A 22063-nucleotide genomic window follows, 5' to 3' on the forward strand; every position below is an offset into this window, starting at 1 on the left:
TTTTATACAGTTCATGAGGTTCTCACGGCAAGTATACTGGCGTGATTTGCCATTCCCTCCTCCAGTGGGCCACGTTTTGTCGGAACCCTTCACTATCACCCGTCCATCTTCAATGGCCCTACATGGCATGGCTCATAGCTTCACTGAGTTATGCAAGCCCCTTCGCCACAACAAGGCAGTGATCCATGAAGGGGTAAAAGAAGCAGAAGAGATCAAGAAAAGAGAGCGATAATACACAGAACAATTGAACAAAAAAGATCTTAATGACCCAGATAACCATGAGGCTGTGGTCACTCATCCAGAGACAGACATTCTGGAGTGTGAAGTCAAGTGAGCCTCAGGAAGCACTGCTGACAATAAAACTAGTGGAGGTGATGAAATTCCAGCAGGGCTATTTAAAATTCTAAAAGATGATGCTATTAAAGTGCTGCACTCAATATGTCAGCAAATTTAGAAAACCCAGCAGTGGCCACAAGACTGGAAAAGGTCAATCCTCATCCCAGTTCCCAAGAAGGTCAGTACTCAAGATTATTCAAACCACCAGACAATTGCACTCATCTCCCATGCTAGTAAGGTTATGCTCCAAATCCTTCAAGCTAGGCGTCAGCATTATGTAAACCAAGAACATCCAGATGTTCAAACTGGGTTTAGAAAAGGCAGAACCAGAGATCAAATTGCCAACATCCACTGGATCATAAAGCAAGAGAATTCCAGAAAAACATCTACCGCTGTTCCATTAACTAGGCTAATGCCTTTGACTGTGTGGATCATAACAAACTGTGAAAAATTCTTAAAGAGATGGGAATACCAGACCATCTTACCTGTCTCCTGAGAAACCTGTATGCAGATCAAGAAGCAACGGCTAGAGCCTTGTATGGAACAACTGACTTGTTCAAGATTGAGAAAGGAATACAAGGCTGTTTATTGCACCATGCTTATTTAACTTATACACAGAACATATCATGCAAAATGCAGGGCTGTATGAATTACAAGCTGAAATCAAGATTGCCAGGAGAAATATCAACAATATCAGATATGCAGATGATACCACTCTGATAGTAGAAAGTAAAGAGGAACTAAAGAGCCTCTTGATGAGGGTGAAGGAGAAGAGTGAAAAAAGCTGGCTTAAAACTCAGTATTAAAAAAACTAAGATCATGGCAACTGGTCCCATCACTTCATGACAAATAGAAAGAGAAAAGGAGGAAGCAGTGACAGATTTCCTCTTCCTGGGCTATAAAATCACTGTGGACGGTGACTGCAGCCATGAAGTCAGAAGATGACTGCTTCTTGGCAGGAAAGCTATGACAGACCCAGACAGCGTGTTAAAAAGCAAAGACATCATTTTGCCAACAAAGGTCCATATAGTCAAGGCTATGGTCTTTCCGATAGTCATGTATGGATGTGAGAGCTGGACCATAAAGAAGGCAGAGTGCCAAAGAACTGATGCTTTTGAATTGCAGTGCTTGAGAAGACTCTTGGACAGCAAGGAGATCAAACCAGTCAATCTTAAAGGAAATCAATCCTGAATACTCATTGGAAAGACTGATGCTGAAGTTGAAGCTTGAATAGTTTGCCCGTTTGATGCGAACAGCAGACTCATTTGAAACAATCCTGATGCTGGGAATGATTGAAGGCAGAAGAAGAGGGCAATAGAGGATGAGATGGTTGGATGGCATCACTGATTTAATGAGCATGAACTTGGGCAAACTTTGGGAGATGGTGAGGAACAGGGAAGCCTGGCATGCTGTAGTCTATGCGGTCACAAAGAGTTGGACACGACTTGGTGACTGAACATCAGTGTGTCAGCTGATGGAGTGAACAGGAGGGTGGGGAGAGATGAGGGAATAGGGTAAAATACAGTTTAAACTTTTCTCTCAATGACACAATAATTGTATGCAGAACCACAATGTACATACTTTTCTTATAAACCTATAGAATTGGAGCTGCTCTGGGACCCAAAAGGGCTGTCCCCCTTCCCCCTCGTCCCTCTTACCTGAGAAGTTTTCTGAAGCATTCTCAAAGAACCTAAGAACTGAAGCGGGGAATGACAATTGGAAGTTTCTAATGCAGATGGTGATTGCAGCCATGAAATTAAAAGATGCTTACTCCTCGGAAGGAAAGTTACGACCAACCTAGACAGCATATTAAAAAGCAGTGATATTACTTTGCCATCTAGTCAAGGCTATGGTTTTTCCAGTGGTCATGAATGGATGTGAGAGTTGGACTGTGAAGAAAGCTGAGTGCCGAAGAATTGATGCTTTTGAACTGTGGTGTTGAAGAAGACTCTTGAGAGTCCCTTGGACTGCAAGGAGATCCAACCAGTCCATCCTAAAGATCAGTCCTGGGTGTTCATTGGAAGGACTGATGCTGAAGCTGAAACTCCAGTACTTTGGCCACCTGATGCGAAGAGTTGACTCATTGGAAAAGACTCTGATGCTGGGAGGGATTGGGGGCAGGAGGAGAAGGGGACGTCAGAGGATGAGATGGCTGGATGGCATCACCGACTTGATGGACATGAATTTGAGTGAACTCCGGGAGTTGGTGATGGACAGGGAGGCCTGGCGTGCTGCGGTTCATGAGGTTGCAAAGAGTCGGACACGACTGAGCAACTGAACTAAACTGAACTGAACTGAATCTGGTTCAACCCCCTCATTTTGCAGATGGGAAAACCAAGGCAAAGAGGAGGTACATGTGGAAACTGTAGGACCGCAGTCACTAGGGGAGGTAGGGGTAGGGCCATGGCAAGGAGCCCTGGTTCTCCAACCTACTTGAGTACCTAGCCATCTAGGAGTTTACGGAAGACAATAGGCGTATCTTCCCTTCCCCAGGGACATTGGGTCCGGGGTGATAACCCAGCAGGAGGCACTGAGGCGCCCCTCTTAATTTCCTAGCTCATGCCATCTAGATAGGAGAATGCAAAGCCCAAGTTCCTTCCCTACAGGATTAAGAGAGAACTGGGAAGGCTGCCTTGGTTAGCATCTCTGCACCTACTCTTACAGGCTGTGCTATTTAACCTCTGTGCCCAGACTCAAAAACCGCCTTAGTAAAAATCTGAAATTTCAGTTCCTACGGCATTACCAACTCAACGGACATGAGCTTGAATAAACTCCGGGAGTTGGTGACGGACAGGGAGGCCTGGCGTGCAGCAGTCCATAGGGTCGCAAAGAGTCTGACACGACTGAGCGACTGAACTGTACCACTGCAATTGGGAAGGTCTTGAGGAAGAGACACACAGGACTAAGATTTAGCCTCCTACGCACAAGGGGTCTCCCCCAAGAGGGACTGCCAAAGCCCCACGGGCACATGCCGCACTCTCTGGGTGGGTCTAAGAGGGTACATGGAGACACCTAGTAGACTGCGCCCTCTGTCCATCTGGAGCGACTCCACGGGAAGCCATACCGACCACTGTCTCCCAGCAGCAGCCAGCCAGCCCTCTAATTTGGTTTCTTTGCTCTGGGTGGTGCAAAGGATCAAGGGTGTAACCTCAGGGTGGGGCGCTGACTCAGCCGCGGGCAGGCTCGAGGAGTGTCTCAATTCCTGCTGCATCCTCTTTCCATTCTGTTGGGCAAAAAACTGCTGGTCAGAAAGGCAAAGGCCTCCCCTGCACTGGAAGGGCTCCTAGGCTGGACGCACCTCTTCCCTCAGTCGGGAGGACTGGGGACCGGGGGAGGCCAAGAAACCAGCAGGGGTTAAGACCATGGAGCTGCAGGACACTGCCAAGGCCTAGAGAGACCCCGCCTCCCCGCCCCCCCACGCCTTGGAACCCTATTTCCCCTTCCGTTTCCAGCTTCCGGGCGGGGCGCGACTTCCGGTTCCGGTGGTGGGCTACAAAGCTCGGCGCCGAGCAGCTGATTTCCCTTTCCCGGAGCCGGTGGCGGGGTTTGGCGTCTCGCTCCTCTCCTTTTCCCGTTCACCCGGCCTTCCGAGGGGCACCTGCGCAGGTGAACGCCCCTCCCCGCCTCCTGCACCTCCCTCCTCCGCCGCGCACCGCTGGGTGGGAGCGGGCGGCCGGGGCGGCGGCCTTGGGAGTGGGGAGGCCTTTGCCTGTGGGGTGTGCCGTCTGGTCTGCCTGGCGTGGCCTTGGGGCTCAGCTAAATGTCCCAGGAAGGAGGACGTCCAGTTCTGGATTCCCCAGATGCGCCTTTTCCGGCCGGATATCGGCCGTCTGAACCGCGCCCAGGTAGTGGGAGGAGTCGGACCCAGGTTCCTGCAGAGACGCCGGGGATTTTTGTACTGGGCTGGGTGGTCCCGCCACTTCCTAGCCTTGTGACCTTGGGCAAGTCCCCTTTCCCCGAGCCTCAGTTTGTTTATCTGTGAAATGGAAATGACAGTAACGGCCCTACTGGGTTCTCGGGCAGGACTCGATGACGGAAAGCTACTAATTTTACAGGACCCTGTGGCCTGTAAAATTCAAAAAATGGAGCGGTGGAAGCTGCTTGTTAAAATGGAGACAACTGGGGCGGTAGAGAATCTTATCGAGAGTTTAACCTGAGTCGCTAAGAGAATCACGTACAGAATGTGAAACGCACAATATCAGATAGGAGATAAGAGTTCCCTAAGCTGGAGTTATTGACTGGTGAGGATAAGCATTCTGTATGGCAGGTGGCCTTCTCAAACTGATTGGGTTTGGAAGCTGGGTAAATCATGGAGCTGATCACCATCTTCCAAAGCCAGCTTTGAAAACTGGCCTGTTGACAGTTGAGTTTGGGAATGAGAAGAATTAGTAAAAGGGTATTTTTCTAAGTGGATTAGGGGTTTTCTCTCAGAACAGTTTTGAGCTGGAGGGGAAAGCCTGAAATGTTTTCTCCCTCTTGAGTTGTCATGAAAGTAGCATGCTGCTGCCAAGTCACTTCAGTCTTGTCTGACTCTGCGACCCCATAGACGGCAGCCTGGGATTCTCCAGGCAAGAACACCGGAGTGGGTTTCCATTTCCTTAGATGTAGTAAAAAAGAAGACAGTACAGAAAGGTATAAGAAAAATGTTTCCCACTTTTACTGTTCTGCTCCTCAGAGGTAAAAAGAATTTCTTTGATAACCTTCCCGGTACCTTTATAGATACATCAGGTCGTATATGCTTACCTGTATGTGTTTTTAATTTCCCCAGATGAGATTACATTATACCTATTGATCTGCAGCTGGGGGAGGGGTGCTATATTATGGAAAACTTTACACATCGGCTCTCATAGGCCTCTTTCATTTCTTCCAAGGCTGCATAGTATTCTGCTTAGTGGCTGACAGTACTTTAATCACTTCCCTGTTGATAAGGGCTTCCCTATGGCTCAGTGGTACAGAATCTGCCTGCAATGCAGGGGACACAAGAGACACAGGTTCAGTCTCTGGGTGGGGAAGATCCCACAGAGAAGGAAATGGCAACCCATGCCAGTATCTTGCCTGGGAAATCGCTTGGACAGAGTAGCCTGGTGGGCTACAGTCCATGGGGTCTTGAAAGAGGTAGACACAACTTAGTGACCAAACAACAGCATCTTAACCACATTCCTGTTGATGGCTTAAGTTGTTCCCAAGATTTTGCTATCGAACAGTGTTTCATCCAACCTTTCCTTGACTATTTCCCTTTTATTCAAGGCACCCCTGAGTTTGGGGGGGTATTCTGCATTTGTCCTTCTTATCACCCTGGGATAACTTATTTTGAGGCATGAGCAACACCCTGTTGATTGAACAGAAACCCAGATAATAAGGGAAGTGATATATTCCAAAAATACCTGCTACCGGGTCTAGAATCAATTCAGAGCTCCTAGATGGACTTTCCTGGTGGTCCTGTGGCTAAGACTACTCCCAGTGCAGGAGGCCTGGGTTCAATCCCTGGTCAGGGAAATGGGTTCTACTTACCATAACTAAGAGTTCCCATGCTGCAATTAAAGATCCTACATGCCTCAAGTAAGACCTGGTGCAGCCAAATAAATAAATATTTTTTAAAAAGTTCTAGAAAATAAATCAGTGAACGTTTAGAGACCAGGTGTTAGGAGCCAAGAACAATTTAATTCGGGGCAGCTGGTCAGTGTTAACAATTGTCGGCTTCTATAAGTTGTTACCTAGGGAACAGATTTGAGACTCTTTGATGTAGGGAGGATTTTAAATCTCAACACTTCTGCAGTGTTGATACAGTAGGAAAGAACTGATCCTTGGGGGAGGTGGTAATAACAAAAAAAAGGTGATCTTTGTAAAGTGACTTCATAGGGATTATAATCTTTGATTGGACATCCCTGCTGTGACAATATAGTCATTTCTATACTGTTATCTTAGGTCTTTTTTTTCTTTTAAATTAACATAGAATGTGGTTTTCCTGTAAATAATTCCTCTTTGGACTGGGCCCTAGCCTAAATGAAGCAAAACCTTTTTTGCCCCAGCCTTTCCTATCAGACCCCCCAATCTCCCTTCTTCCCACTACAGCTGGTTTGCTAATCCTGGAGCTCTCAAACATCTAACGAGTCAGAAATCCATGCTGCAAGGATTCTTAGAAATTCAGTTCCTCATACTTTGAGGGAACTTAGGATCTTGATCTTAATAGAAAAGCTTTTTTCCTTTTTTTTTAATTGCCATAGACTCCACCCTGATGGTAGCTCCTAAAGTACTTTTTTAACACTTGCTATTCTTTCATCATAAAAGACCGGAGGAGATAGAAAAGACGACAGAGTATATGAAAATGAACAGACTTTTCCCCCCTCTGTTTTAGCATTTCTTCATAATTTGCTTTTAAGTATAGCAAATACTCCATAAAAGTGGTTGGAGGAAGCAACCATGATTTTAAAGACTTCCCCTCCCCCCCCCACAAGTCATGTGCATGTATGTTTGTATTGGGCGGGGGGTGGATGGATGAAAGGTTTTTCCAGCTAGCAAGGCCAACATTCTTGACTCTTTCTGCTTTGAGAATCTACTACATCTTACATTTTGGTAAACTGTTGATAAACTTTCTCAACTGTGTCCATTGATCCAACAAGAGGAAACAAAAGCGGAATTTCTCATAACTTTATTAAGATTGAAAAGTTGTTGGAACCTAGGTCTCTTCTAGTTGGTGGACCAGATCCTTCAGATCAGGGAGGTTTTAACATCCTTTAAGGTTTGTTTTTGTTGAGCCTGACTTTTCTCTTTGTGCCTAGGAGTCTGAAAAATCCTTTTGCAGAGTTCTAGGATGGAGACTGAAGGGTATCCAGAGATGCAAAGAGATGGAGAAGTCCAGAATGATGAAATAAGGTCACCACCAAATGAGAGGATGGCTGAGGAGCCAGAAGGCATCCTGATAGCACCGCCCCAGGTCCAGGTTCCGCCAGAGAGCCTGGATGAAGACTCTGAAGATGACCTGGAGACCGTGCCCCGAAGGAGTCCTCTCAACCCTGCAGCCTCCAGGCAGAGGTTCCGGCAGTTCCGCTATGAAGATGCGGCTGGGCCCAGGGATGTCCTGAGACATCTCCAGGAGCTTGCTGGACAGTGGCTGCGACCTGATATTCACACGAAGGAGCAGATTGTGGAAATGCTGGTGCAGGAGCAGTTCCAGGCCGTCCTCCCTGAGGAGCTCAGAGCTTGGGCACTGAGGTGTCAGCCTGGGGTCAGAATCACCGGCTAAAATCTCACTGCTGCTTTTTCAGCCTACATATGAGAAGTGACCAAAGGCTCTCTTTGTTGCAAATCCAACTACAGTCATGAGAAATCTGAACCTTGATTTTCTTTGAGCTTGCCTTTGCTAGCTATAATAAGAATCAAATGAAAACCCTTTTTTTTTTTTTTTGCCTGAAGCAGCTCTATTTCCTGGCACTGTGAACTCCAAAATGAGTTTCCCTGCCCTCTTGTAAGGACAATCAGTCTGCTGCTTGTTTTTGCTCTGCTGAATGCCTCCCTTTTTGCACTTTGTGACACGCTTTAATATATAGTTTTTATGTATCCAAAGAGATGATTGCTTCAACTTTAATATTCTTGATTCTCACTGTGGTGGCTTGAATGGAAGCTTCTGTAACCCCACCAGTAACTCATTTGGGGTGTCCTTGAAATATTAAAGTTTGATTCTTAATAAAAATGTCCTGTGGTGATTTGCCAGTCGGCTCTTAGTTGTCAGCATTTGAGAAAGGTGGGATAATTATCAGGAGTAGATGTGAGCTGCAGGTAAGAACTATGTGGCATTTGCTGAGCTGGCAAATGGGAACAAGCCTGGCCTTTGTTTCAGAGTCAGCATCTAAATTGGGCAAAACTGAGAAGGGGGAAAGGGGTCAGAAGAGGTAAGTAACTCAGGTGGGGCTGTTTGATTTGCTCTTTGTCCATTTCCTTATCTTCCTCAGCTCATCTTCCTGCAAGAGGACTAAACCATCTGAGATTCTGTTCTTCCTGGAACAGAGGTCATCCTGGCTTTTTGTGTGTAGAATCCTGTACTTTGGTTTGCAGCTGAAATAGCAGTAGCTGTGGCTGTGACAGAGGAAACAGCAGCTCCTTCCCCAGCATGACCCAGTCTTGAGGAACCTTTCTGCCTCTGCAGCCTGGCTTTTGGGGTAGGGGTGGGGCTTGAGTTCGATTCTGCTGATGTTTATTGAGTACTTCTGTGCCTCTGGGACTCTTCTTGATGCTAGAATCCCAAGTGGCGCAGCAGTAAAGAATCTGCCTGCCAGTGCTGGAGACACAGGTTCAGTCCCTGGGTGGGGAAGATCCCTTGGAGAATCCCATGGACCGAGGAGCCTGGCAGGCTACAGTCGATAGGGTTGCAAAGAGTCAGAAATGACTGAGCACACACAAATATAAAATCCAATTTCAGGGAATCGCCTGGTGGCACAGTGAATAGGAATCTGCCTGCCAGTGCAGTTCGATCCCTGATCGGGGAAGATCCCACATACCTGAGAGCAACTAAGCCCCTGTGTCGTAACTGCTGAGCTCATGTGCTGCAACTGCTGAAACCTATATGCTCTAGAGCCTGTGCTCTGCAACACGAGAAGCCACTGCAAAGAAATCTGCACAGCAGCAAAGAGCAGCCCTCACTTGCCACAGCTAGAGAAGGCCCTCAAAGCAATGGAACCCCAGTGCAGCCATAAATTAAAAATATAAAGCCCAACTTTAAGGAAATGTGTTGTTTCTAAGGAGAGGAAGAAGCCATCAAAATACATTGTTAGAAATGCTGGAGTAAAACTAGTCTTTTTTGGCATACGATTTTGAGTCAGCACTAAGAAAACACATTTTGTGGGTTTTTTTTTTTTTTTTTAAAGAAGAAATAGCTGAGTCAGGGAAGTGACATTTTTATTGAACTTCAGTAGGAGTCAGAGATCACTGGACAGAAGGGTCACCTTTTGTAAAGGCCTTTACAATGGGAATGGGAGGGCGTACAGTACAGTATTTGGGAAATAACTTTCGTTGACTGGGTTAAACTCTCAAGTAAAATTTAACGTTGGCAATGGAGTAACAGTGATAGTGTCGTAGTATCTTCAGTACTCCATTTGCTCAAAACATTCCGAAGGTATTTCCTTTAGTCTGCAGGGATTAGGAACTCCTGGTGTTAAAGAATTTCCTGACCTGCTCCAGTTTCTCAGATGCTTTGATAGCCTAGAATTTAGGATGCAAGTAAAGGACCAGAGTTACAAGTGGACTGAAATGTTTTCATCTGTGGCATTTTAAAACAGCTGAGATTTCCTGAATCCCTTAGCACAGATTTTTCAACCTTGGCAATTTGGGTCCAGGTAATTCCTTTTTGTGGGGGCTTGTCCTGTGGATTCTAGGGTATTTAACAGCATCTTTATCCTCTGCTCACTAGATTAACACAAGCTAGGTGTGACAACCAAAAATGTCTCCTTTGCCCCTGGTTGAGAACCACTGACTTTTGGTAAGAGACTTCATCCAGACATGTCCCAGATTATACTTTGGTCCACGGTCTCTTAAGCTTAACGTTGGATTGAGAAGCTGTTGGAAGACTGGTGTTACTGGGCTTTATGGTTCCTTTTTTTTTTTTCGCTTCAAATTTTCTATTGGAGGATAATTGTAAAGCACTCTCCTGTGTGTGAGGTATTTCTTTGGCTTTTTTCATCTTTATCTTGAAAGCGAAAGTCGCTCAGTTGTGTCCCACTTTTTGCGACCCCGTGGACTACACAGTCCATGGAATTTTCCAGGCCACAATACTGGAGTGGGTAGCCTTTCCCTTCTCCAGGGGATCTTCCCAACCCAGGGATTGAACCCAGGTCTCTTGCATTGCAGGCGGATTCTTTACCAGCTGAACCACACAGAAAGCCCAATCTAAAATAACATGTCTTAGATTCATTTGACAAAAAGTATGAAAAAAACAAGCCTGGTCCATACTCTCACTTCCTAGGTAACTCCTGTTGACATTTTTAACGTTATACAGTTGCGTCCTGTGCTGCCTGCCAGTCTCCTCTTTCTGCCTCCCCATAAAATGGTAAGCTCTGTGAAAGCAGGGTTGGCATCTGCTTTGCCCTCTACCCAAGGAGTTCCCAGCCTTCAGGATCTAATGCCTGACAATCTGAGGTGGAGTTGATGTAATAATAATAGAGATTAAGTATACAGTTAGTGTAAAAAAAAATTAATTTGCATGTGTATAGAAAAGTCCAAGGATATAAGAGGAAAATGTAAAGGCTGTCTTCACATTAACAGTTTTGCAGATAGACATGTATGTGCCCACATAGGCATATATCACCCTGCCTTTTTTTTTTGACCATGCTGTGTGGCATATGGGATCTTAGTTCCCCGACCAGGGATTGAACCCATGGCTCCTGCAGTGGAGGTACAGAGTCTTAGCCACTGGACTGCCGAATTGCCAGAGAAATCCTTTTTTATTTACACAAAATACATTATGAATGTTTAATATATTTTTCTTGCACAGTAAGCCTTAGCAGTCTTTTGGTATCAACATAAAAAGGTTTATTAAAAAAATTTTTTTTAGCAGTTGCATAGTATTCTGTATGGCTAATACCTAGCCTTACACTTTCAGTAAAAAATGCAAGATAGGGGGTTTAGATACGGAGGTGAACCTCCAAAGCACAAGTGAGGCTTACAGAGGTAAGTTAGCCAGAACTCAAACCGAAACTGGTAAAATGCCCAGCAGTATCTCCCAGCAACCTGTTAGTACCAACACTTTTTCATGGACGTGAACTTGTAGATGAAAATCCTTACCCCAAACAAATCCAGTAAGAGGAGAAGCTCAAGTTGATCTCCATTCCGTCTGGCCCTAGTCCCATGCCCTTGCCAAGAGGTCACGCTGCCTGGTTACTAAAAAATAAACCAAGGATTTCACGGGCCCTGTGGAGATTTGGGAAGACAGTCACTCCCCGTCTCTAGTGCCACTCCTCCAGAGGTGGTTCCCATGCTTTCTCCACCCCGTAGAGTAGTTCTCACCACTGCCAGTCACTGTCATTTCTGCAGTCGATCTAGATGCCAATTCTAAAGAACCCTGTTCATTTCTAATGTTTATCTGTTGGCTGCTCTGGGTCTTCGTTGCTGCCTGTGGCCTTGCTCTAGTTGTAGCAAGCAGGGGTTGCTCTTCGTTGAGGTGCCGACTTTTCATCGCCGTGGCTTCGCTTTGCAGAGCACAGGCCCTCGGTGCACAGGCTCAGTAGTTACGGCGCACGGGCTTAGTTGCTCCAAGGGAAGGTGGAATCTTCCTGGATCAGGGATCAAACCAGCGTTCCCCGCATAGGTAGGCGGATTCTTAACCGCCAGACCACCAGGGACGTCCAAGAATGCTTTGACTTCTGCGAATGATGGGGCAAGAGGAGGGACAGTGTAGCGGAGCTGGAGGGGAGCATTTCTAACATGTCTCGTGTCTGACTTGCCCTCTGTGATTATTTTGACTCCAGTTCCACAGTTTCATCTAGTCACTGAAAAGTGCTCCTGCCAGATGGCTGCTGGTGAAAAGCAGTGTACGGACCACAAAGTAATATGAGATTCCTAGCAACTGGCTGGAGCCATGGAAAAATGTGTCATCTGTTGGGCAACTACACCCTGAGCAGTGAGTGGGTGCCAGGCCCTGGTTGCTGGAAAGGAGGCCAACTCCAGGGGCTGGCGGGGGCAGAGTCCCCCACTTGTGGTGGTGAGAATTCAAGTGCATCTGGCCTTCCTCAGAGCACCCCGTGTGGTCAGTCTCCAAAGGCAGCTCACTACAACGCTCTTGACAATGAGTTGACTATTTTGCTAAACATTTTCCACCCACCACCATGCATTTATTGGCCATTTTCCCTTGGCCTGAAATGTCCCACTCTCTGCCTCCCCCGTCTTTGCCAGCCTACTCCCGTTCATTGTTTATGACGCAGGTAGCCATGGTCACCTTCACGAAGCCTTCTTTGCTTTCTGCCTGGAGTCAGCATTTGAATCCCTCTTGTGAGCTCCTGTAACACCTTCCCTCTAGTTCTGCATCCCTGCTCATTCAGCAATATGCACTGTGTACCTGCTATGCCAAGGCCTGTGCCCAGGATCACATGCAGTGTCTAGTTTGTATCCCCAGCGGATTGTGAGCCCCACGTAGAGGGAATCTGTTCTTGGCCTCCAACACACGACCTGCACATGACGTCCTCTGGAAATAGTTCATTTTGTAGAAGACACATGGTTGCTGCCTAATTTAAAGTGCTTCCTTCTTAGTGAACACAAATGACTGGAATTCATGGGAAACAAGGGAGTGAGATTATTAATTCCTGTTTAGTTGGAGATTAAATTGTTTAATTGGAGATTATTATTGTCCCTGTTTAAAGTGGAGATGATGGTGAAAATAAACCCCTGAAGAAAAGAGGAAGGTTTCACTCAGTCTTCACTGGGGTGGCTGGCTTCCCTCTCCGTTTTGCACCTGATGTTGCAGTGAGGTGAAGTTAAAACAGCCCTTGGCTGGCTCTGTTTGAAAGCTCCAGGGTCCTCTGGGTGCCTAGCAACAAGCTGACTGCCCAGAATAGTGATTTTGAAGCTGGGTGTGTCTTCTGGGCAGGAAGCCACCACCACCACCAAAGCAGCCAGGGCCTCCCGTTCACTTCCTCTGGGCCAAAGCTCCGCCTTCACTCGGGGGCCAGAGCTAAGTGTTTTGGAGCCCTGTCTTAGCACAAATGGGATGTTCCTAGCAAAGGTAACTCCCGCCCTTTCAAGGTGTGTGATCTCAGACAAGTCTTGTCACCTCTCTGAGGTCCAGTTCCCACACCTGTCTTGTTTCATATTCCCAGCTAGGGTCGCCCTCGCATGGCACAGAGACATTCTGTATATGCTATGTTCTATGCTAGCCTATATCGTAGCTGAATCTACTTGGTAAAGGGAAGGTTCATCGAGTGATTCCTTCTCAGCTGTCTCTTTGATCTTTTCCTTCCTCCTGAGCCCATTTCTCGAACAGCTCCATCTCTGCATTCCTCATTTCTCTACCTAAAATTCTGTTTTTATCTTCTCACTCCTCCCCATCCCTCTCCTCATTTCTTATCTTATCCTCAGGCATTAAACTTCAGCGTTGAAAAAAGCCTACACTTCTTTAAAAAAAAAAGCACAAGTGTGTTAGTTTATAGGCCAATGCTAGTGTGTCGTGACCTTTAATTTTTAAGATTTAGATATAACAGGCATCCTGTAAAACACACAGATCTTAATTGCATGACTCAATGAATTTATCCAAAGTGTGCATACTCCTCTCACCACCTTCCAGATGAAGACACAGGATTTAACCAGCTCCCCTGGAAGTCTCCCTCATGCTGTTCTCTAGTTATCAACCCCCTGAAAGGTAACTGTTATGCTTTCTATCGCCCTGGAGCAGTGTTGCTGAAGCTAGTGGGCAAAGACAGTGTATACTCTTTTGTGTCTGGTTTCTCACATTCGACATCATGTCTCTATAATTTGTCTGTCCCCCGAGCATCCTGCTTTTCTGTGCCTGTGAACCTGGACACGCCTGTTCTTTCTGCCAGGAAGCTTCTGTTCTGTTGATACGCCCTATCCTGGCCTGACCAGTCTGTGCAAGTCCTCTAGACTCAGAGCAAATCTCCCTCCTTTGGGAAGTCTGTGGTCAGCTCTGGATTTGAATCCCAGAGCTTCCATCTACCAGCTGCATGATTTTGGCCATGGGTTACTGACCTCTTCACTCCTCACCTCTGTTGAAGATCATGGTTTCTAGAGTTCTTATGAATTTCAAGTGAGGTAATACATATTAAATATTTAGAACAATAGCTGGAACTTAGGAAATACTTGGTAAATATTACATATAACTATTGTGAATACTCTTCTTGTGTCTGCAGATTCTTGTATGCCGCCCATCTTAACACTTACCTTGATTGTTGCTTGTTCCACTGTGTGACCTTAGTTCTTTAAGTGGGAATTGTATCTTCATTCACGGTGTTTTCTGCAACAGTCATTTATGAGTATGCCCTACATTCTAGCGCTGAGGGTACAGTGGTGAAGGAAATCTTTGCATTTACTTTTTAATGGGAAGAGACGGACTACAAGAAAAATAAAGAGGTGAGATCATTCTGGATAGTGATCAGCTCTAGGAAGGAAGTAAAACCGTGTGGTGTGAGAGTGGGTGTGAGGTGCCACTGAAGCTGCAGGGGTGGGGGGAAGGGAGGAGGTCTTGAAGAGGCGAGATTGGAACGGAGCAGGTACATGCAGAGCAGGAGCGAGAGTAGCAAGTGCAAGCTTCAGAGGGTTTCACAGGAAGCTCAGATGTGTCTGAGGAACAACAAAGACAGCAACATAGCTGGAGCCCAGTGAGTGAATGCGTGGTCCGTAGAAGGCCAGAGGATGGGCAGGAGCCAGGAGAAGCTACTGAAGTTAAGTGGGGGGACGGTGTTCACCTTTGCCGCCAAGGTACCTGGTACATAACGGACACGACTACTTGCTGAATACGGGTAGCAATGTGCCCATGACCAGTTAGGCCGCACAAGCAATTCTTGGATCATTTTCAAGTTAAAATCTCATCTTTGTGCCATATGCTTCTGAGCTCTTACCAAAACCGACCAGATGGGGAAAGAGATGCTCAGGTGTTGACAGATTCTTCTCTTCCCTATCCCATCTCATCCACTCTTCTTCAGTGACCCAGAATATCTTCACCAGAGATGTGTAACAGAGATGAGGGTGGCAAGCCTGGGCCAGTTAGAGAAAAGGCAGGTAGGAAACAGGTTCGGTCAGTTTCTCTCCTTTCTCTGACTCCAAGAGGGGTCCAGGTCCCTGGACAAGCGTAAGGATGTGGCACAAAGTGGAGGAGAGAGGCTGAGCAGCGCGGGGACCGCATAAAGGGTGGGAGGAGGGTGGTGGCCCTTGGAGGTGCTTGCCGCTGCGGCAGCTCTGGCCCCTTAAGGTGCGGCAGTCCCAGGAATAAAATGGGGCTGCCGGCAGGGCCTGGGGCCGCGACCAGCCTGAGGAAGGAAAGACCGGTCAGTGAACCAGAATGGAAGGAAAGGTCTGAGTCTCAGTGATAGGAATTTATTTATTTACTTGGCTGCACCAGGTCTTCCCTGCAGCATTCGGGCTCTAGTTGCGCCATGTGGGATCTAGTCCCCCGCCCAGGGATCGAACTTTTGCCTCCTGCGTTGGAAGTGCGGAGTCTTAGCCACTGGACCACTGGGGAAATCCTTCCATAATAGGAATTTGTACAATGACATCAACCTTCTAGTAACAACAGTGAGAGTTTGTTTTATTTAATTATTTCTAATTTTAATTTTTATGAAATATTAAACGTGAGAAAAAGCACAGAAAACAAGTATACAGTACAATGAATACGTATAAAGCAAATATCCAAGTAATCATCACCCAGGTCATGAACCAGAGCATTGTCAACATCATCCCCCAAGCCCAGCACACCCCGATCCTTTCCACATTACTATCTCAGTTAGAGGCAGCCAGTAGCTGGATTTTTGCAATAATCACTTCCTTGATTTTCCTAATAGTTTTATAACCTATGAATCACACGGAGAGTCTTAAATTAGGACTTTCTCACGTAAATCCTAAGGCTGAGGAATGCAAAGGAGAGCCTCTTTAATATAGATCCTTCTCCAGTGAATCTTGACAGGCTCTGGGGAGATGGTAGCGGATTGGAGGCTTCGGTATTTGTCAGGGAAAGTGGTGTTGAGGCTTCTCTCATTCAACCAGTGTTTGAGTGCTCACCACATGTGAAGCTCCTGAAAAGCACTCTCAGGGGCATAAGATGCACCCCAAACTGATCCTGCACCTGGGAGCTTACAGTCAGGCAGGGAAAGTATGGATAAGCACGACAGAACAGGGTGAGGCCTGGGGAAATCCTCAGATAAGAGCTGCGGGAATTTAGAAGAGGCAGGGACCACTTTGGGTGGCAGGGGCCAGAGCAAGCCTCGTGGAAGAGGTGGATGACGCTCATTCATGCATTATTTATCAAACATTTCTGAAGGTCGGCAGAGTGCCAGGAAATTAGGTAAAAGGAAACAAAAATGAATACGTTAAGGTCCCTGCCTGCTCATGGCCGAATGGCATTTTAGCAGATACAAATATGGCATGCTTTAAATAGAGCATAATAGGAATAATTGGTTGTGTGGAGTTGTCAGGGAAGCATTCACAGCTGAGATCTAGGTTAGTCCTTGAAGAAAAGAACAAGAGTTTGCCAGACTAAGAAGGGAACCACTGAATCTGCCTAGTTACAGAAGTGGGAAAGGACACAAGGTCCATGTTGGCAAAAGGAGCAGTTCAGAATGGGAAGGAGAGTGGGACTTGAGAGGTAGGAGAGATGAACAGGATGGGTGTTGTTGGTAAGTGGAACAGCATTAGCAGGACATAGAGACCAGAAATCATGGTACCTGCGTGCACAGTACTAAGTAACTTACTCTAACTGCAGCATAAGGGGGTGGAATGAAAGCTGTGATGGTTAATTTTATATGTCAACTTGACTGGGCCGTGCGGTGCTGAGATATTTGGTCAAACATTATTTTGGATGTGTCTGTGAGAGTTTCTGGATGATATTAACATTTGAGTAAAGCAGATTGCCCTCCCTGATGTGGTGGGCCTCATCCAACCAGTTGAAGGTCTGAGCAAAAAGGCTGACCCTCCCTTGAGTAAGGAAGAAGTAAGTCCTGGCTTTGGACTCAAACTGAAATGTTGACTTTTCTTGGGTCTTGAGAGGCTGGCTATTGGACTGCAATGGAAACATTGGCTCTTCTGGTTCTCAGGCCATCAGACTTGGATGGGAACTGTACCAGTTCCTGCATCTCTACTTGCCAACTCACCTTGCAGATCTTGGGGCATACCAGCCTCCATAATCGTGTGAATCAATTCCTTATAATAAATCTCTTTAGGTAGAATTGGAAATATAGATACATATAAATATATTAATAAATAGATGTAGATCCATCTATCCATCCATCAAATCTCCTATTGGTTCTGTTCCTCTGTAGAACTAATACAGAAGGGAAGGGGAAATAACTTTGGAAAGGCAAGTTGGTGCCTGATTATGGGGGACAGAGAATACCTGGCTAAAGGACTTAGAATTTTATTTTGAAGACAGAGAAGAAAGCACTGGGATTTCCTGAACTGGGCAGTGTCTTAATCAGAACTAACACCTAGGAAGATGAAGGCTGTGCTGTATAAAATGAATTCAAACAGAGCTTCTTTTTGATTTCTTAAATTTTTTAGCTGCACCACATGGCATGTGGGATCTTAGTTTCTTGACCAAGGATTGATCCAGTGCCCTTTGCAGTGGAAGCACAGAATCTTAACCACTGAACCATCAGGGAAGTCCTAAAAGAGAGATTCTTAAAGGAAACCTCTAGAAGCTGGGTATTAATTTGTGGGCATAGGATCTACAATGCAAAAAAGTTTGGGATCCCTGGATGTATGAAGGTTCAGGGACCCGAAGCCGATCTAGGCACCGCAGAACCTGAAGCACGGGGGAACTGGAAGATGATTTCTGTGGTGCTGATGAGATTTGTGAGTAGCTGGAAATTTGGAAAAGGGGGTGAGAAGGGGTTAGAGAGGGTAGAGATTTGGGAATCATCTACATAGAGGGTGGTGGCAAGTACCACAAGGGGCAGACACCGGGGTCAGGAATGTCAGAGTGATGGTGCATCAAGAGCCTTGAAGTTGCAAGTAACAGAAACCTACTCCACCTGGCCCAGGCAGCAGAGGGAATTTATTGGCTAATGTGATTGCAAATTGAAGCAAGACTGGATCCAAGGGCTCAGTCATGCTCCTGAGACTTGGTTTCACTGTCCTGTCTCTCTGCTCTGTTCTCCCCTCTGTCTGGGTCTCATTCTCAGGCCGTCGCTCGCCTGACGGTGAGAAGAGGGCTGCCAGCAGTGCCGTGATTCCATGCTGCTCTCAGAAGATGGATTCATTCAACTGGAAAGTTCTGACCAAAGGCCCGGAATCGGCTCTCCTGGCTCTCGTTGTGTCACGTGCCCACTGCTGGCATGCTGTGGCCAGAGGGCCCTCTAAAATGCTCTGATAGGCCAAGCATGGGCCACGTGTCTAGCCCTGCAACTTGAGGAGAGACTCATTTCCTCTCAAGCCACAGGGGTTGAGAACTGGGGGAAGAGCTGCCCAGGAGAAATGGAAATGCTGTTACTAGAGGAAGAAGGAATAGACACTGGGCTGGTAATCACAGGGGAAGGAGAAGTGGAAACCCACAGGCTGGCCCTCCTGCAAAGGTGAAGCAGCTGCCGCCAGTGAGGCAGTGGGGAGGGGCCACCAGGAGGTGGAGGTCTGGGCTGATAGCAAGGGAAGGGCTAGACTGGGTCAAATAGTAACACTGTTGCCTTTGCTGCTCCTGCTGCTAAATCGCTTCAGTCCTGTCCTACTCTGTGCCACCCCATAGATGGCAGCCCACCAGGCTCCCCCGTCCCTGGGATTCTCCAGGCTAGAACACTGGAGTGGGTTGCCATTTCCTTCTCCAATGCAGGAAAGTGATAAGTGAAGTCGCTCAGTCTTGTCCGACTTAGTGACCCCATGGACTGCAGCCCACCAGGCTCCTCCGTCCATGGGATTTTCCAGGCAAGAGTACTGGAGTGGGGTGCCATTGCCTTCTCCACTGTTGCCTTTGGGGCGATGTAAATGTTGGGAAGGTTCTTCTGACAAAGCCCTGACAACATAACAGACAAAGTGCTAAGTGAGTTCTTGTCCTCAGGATAAAGGCAGGAAAAATCGAGTGGGCTGGGTGACACCCCATCAGGATTTTGCTGCTGATGGAAAGGGCAGACATTGTCTGGGGACACTGATGGGAACTGTGAGACGGGATGGAGGAAAAGTCACTGCCAACTGGTCTTGGCGGAGGGAGAAAACAACCAGTTTTCCTTCCAGTTTAAGAAACTAAGCTCATGCATTTTTCCAACAGTCAAAAATTTACAGTAACCAAAAATAACCTAAATTCCAACAGTAGGCGATTGATTGGATAAATATAGAAATGCCTGAATAATGAAATGCAGCCTTTAAAAATGACGCGTGGGGACTTCCCTGGTTGTCTAGACCTCGGCCTTCCAGTGCAGGGGGTGTGGATTTGATCCCTGGTTGGGGGGTTGGTTTCCCTGGTGGCTCAGAGGGTAAAGCGTCTGCCTGCAATGAGGGAGACCCGGGTTTGATCACTGGGTCAGGAAGATCCCCTGGAGAAGGAAATGGCAACCCACTTCAGTATTTTTGCCTGGAAAATCCCATGGACTGAGGAGCCTGGTAGGCTACAGACCATTCGTTCGCAGAGTCGGACACAACTGAGCGACTTCATTTTCACTTTGGGGAGTTAAGATCCTACATACCTTGAGGCAGAACATAAAACATAAAACAAGCAATATGGTAACAAACTCAATAAAGACTTTAAAAACGGTCCACATTAAAAAAATACTTTATATTTTTTAGTATATGATGCTTTACTTGACATGGAAAGATGTTTGCAATGTAGTTTTGAGAGAGAAATGCGGAGTACAATCTGTTTTTGTGCAATAAATGTGTATACAATATATTCATAGATATACATCAGATCAGATCAGATCAGATCAGTCGCTCAGTCGTGTCCGACTCTTTGCGACCCCATGAATCGCAGCACCCCAGGCCTCCCTGTCCATCACCAACTCCTGGAGTTCACTCAGACTCACGTCCATCGAGTCAATGATGCCATCCAGCCATCTCATCCTCTGTCGTCCTCTTCTCCTCTTGCCTCCAATCCCTCCCAGCATCAGAGCCTTTTCCAATGAGTCAACTCTTCGCATGAGGTAGCCAAAGTAATACACACATATATCTATGAATATTTGGAAAGGTGTACACCAAAATGTTAATAGTTGGTATCACTAGGGGTAGGACTAACAGCTAAAGCTTATCTTCTGATTTCATTTTAATAAATCTGCTAGGTAGTATGTAGGTACTACCTACTACCAACATACTACCTACAACTACCTATATACTATCTACAATTAGGTAGTATGTAGGTCAACTGGCCTCTTGGGTTTAAGTGCTAGTTCTGCCACTGCCTGGCTTGGTGACCTTGGGTAAGTCCCTTAACACATCTGAGCCTCTGTTCATGCATCAGTAAGTGGGGGTAAACTTTGTGCAGTGGCAGTATCCTAGCCTATGAAGTTTATCCCAGATGTGATTATGGCTGATTGAAAAAAAAAATAAGTGGGGGTAGTAGTTCTTAACTTCTAGGGTGGTTGTGAATTTTACATTAGCTACTATTACATGCAAACCTGTCCAGTTCAGTTCAGTCACTTAATCGTGTCCAACTTTGCAACCCCATGAACCGCAGCACGCCAGGCCTCCTGTCCATCACCAACTCCTGGAGTTTACTCAAACTCAGGTCCATTGAGTCGGTGATGCCATCCAACCATCTCATCCTCTATTGTCCCCTTCTCCTGCCACCTATAGTAAACACTCAAAAATGTATTTTTCTTGTGTAATTAAAAAGTCCAAAAGAAACTCTTAACTATTAAATATATTGGAAACAAATGTTTTTCTTGGCCAACTAACTGGTGGTCATCAACAAAGGAGCTATTACTAAGATAAGCTATTTTCCTGGAACACTGGGAAACATCTGAACAAGACGGAAGGGTCCTATTCTCCTGAAGTTTGCACACTAGCCAGGAAGACAGATGATAAACGGGTGCTGTGAGGATAGCAAGATCAGGAAGTCGGTGACATTGAAAGGCTGAGAGCCAGCAGAAGGGCTGAAGAGGAGGCAGTGAGCGCGGGTGGTGGGGAGGAAGTCTCTAAACCAAGAGATGTGGTTTGAGCGAGGGACAGAAGGGTCTAAACAGAGATGAGAAGCGACCTCAGCCCTTAAGCCAGTTCAGTTCAGTCACTCAGTCGTGTCCGACTCTTTGCGACCCCATGGACTGCAGCATGCCAGGCCTCTCTGTCCATCACCAACTCCCAGAGTTTACTCAAACTCATGTCCATTGAGTCAGTGATGCCATCCAACCTTCTCATCTTCTGTCATCCCCTTCTCCTCCCGCCTTCAATCTATGGTCTTTTCCAGTGAGTCAGTTCTTCGCATCAGGTGGCCAAAGTATTGGAGTTTCAGCTTCAGCATCAGTCCTTCCAATGAATATTCAGGACAGATTTCAGGACTGGCATGGACTGGTTGGATCTCCTTGCAGTCCAAGGGACTCTCAAGAGTCTTCTCCAACACCACAGTTCAAAAGCATCAATTCTTAGGCGCTCAGTTTAAGGCGGACTGAATACAGGCCAGGGGGAGTCAGGAGGCCGTCCCACTTGTAGTGTGGTCTTGGGCAAGTCACTGTCCATTTGAGTAACCACTGTCTTCTCTCTGCAAAATCGGGATGCTAACGCTTTGTAAGGATGCAAGGATCAAAAGACATGTTAGGGGTAGCGCTTTGCAAGCGATCGTTTGTGGCATAAATTACAAATCCAGGAAAAGAACTGCAGAAAGAAGTGCAGAGAGCAGCCACCAACTAGCGACCGCGGTGACGCGCGTGCGCGTTAGGCGGCCCGAACCAGGGGCCTGGCGGGAGGCGGGGGAGGAGTTCAGGCCCCGCCCGGAACCGCTCGGCCTCTTTTCGCCTCCCGTCCCCTCCCATTTCCGCGGATAACCCAACCGTGCGTCGCCTGCGTGCTGACGTCAGGCGCGTGCCCCTGTCCGGCAGCCGAGGAGACCCCGCGCAGTGCTGCCAACGCCCCGGCGGAGGAGCTGAGGTGAGTGTGGGGCCCGAGGTTG

General features: G+C 46.8%; 2 protein-coding genes across 2 annotated transcripts in view; both read left to right on the plus strand.

Annotated features, from left to right (window-relative positions):
* The first annotated feature begins 3802 nt into the window (after positions 1 to 3802).
* Positions 3803 to 8026, plus strand: LOC104981086 (SCAN domain-containing protein 1-like). Its single transcript, XM_010829995.1, has 2 exons — positions 3803 to 3942; positions 7116 to 8026. Exon 2 carries the CDS (start codon positions 7148 to 7150, stop codon positions 7577 to 7579), a length of 432 nt encoding a protein of 143 aa, XP_010828297.1. The 5' UTR covers positions 3803 to 3942; positions 7116 to 7147; the 3' UTR covers positions 7580 to 8026.
* Positions 8027 to 21972: 13946 nt separating this feature from the next.
* The window catches only part of CDC42 (cell division cycle 42), a 54792-nt gene continuing 54701 nt past the window's right edge, over positions 21973 to 22063 (plus strand). Inside the window, exon 1 of the mRNA XM_010829996.1 lies at positions 21973 to 22041. The gene's annotated coding sequence lies outside the window, so the exon portion shown is untranslated. The remainder of the gene's footprint in view (positions 22042 to 22063) is intronic.

The sequence above is a fragment of the Bison bison genome, unplaced genomic scaffold (genome assembly GCF_000754665.1).
Source record: "Bison bison bison isolate TAMUID 2011002044 unplaced genomic scaffold, Bison_UMD1.0 scf7180017864516, whole genome shotgun sequence".
Classification (NCBI taxonomy): Eukaryota; Metazoa; Chordata; class Mammalia; order Artiodactyla; family Bovidae; genus Bison; species Bison bison.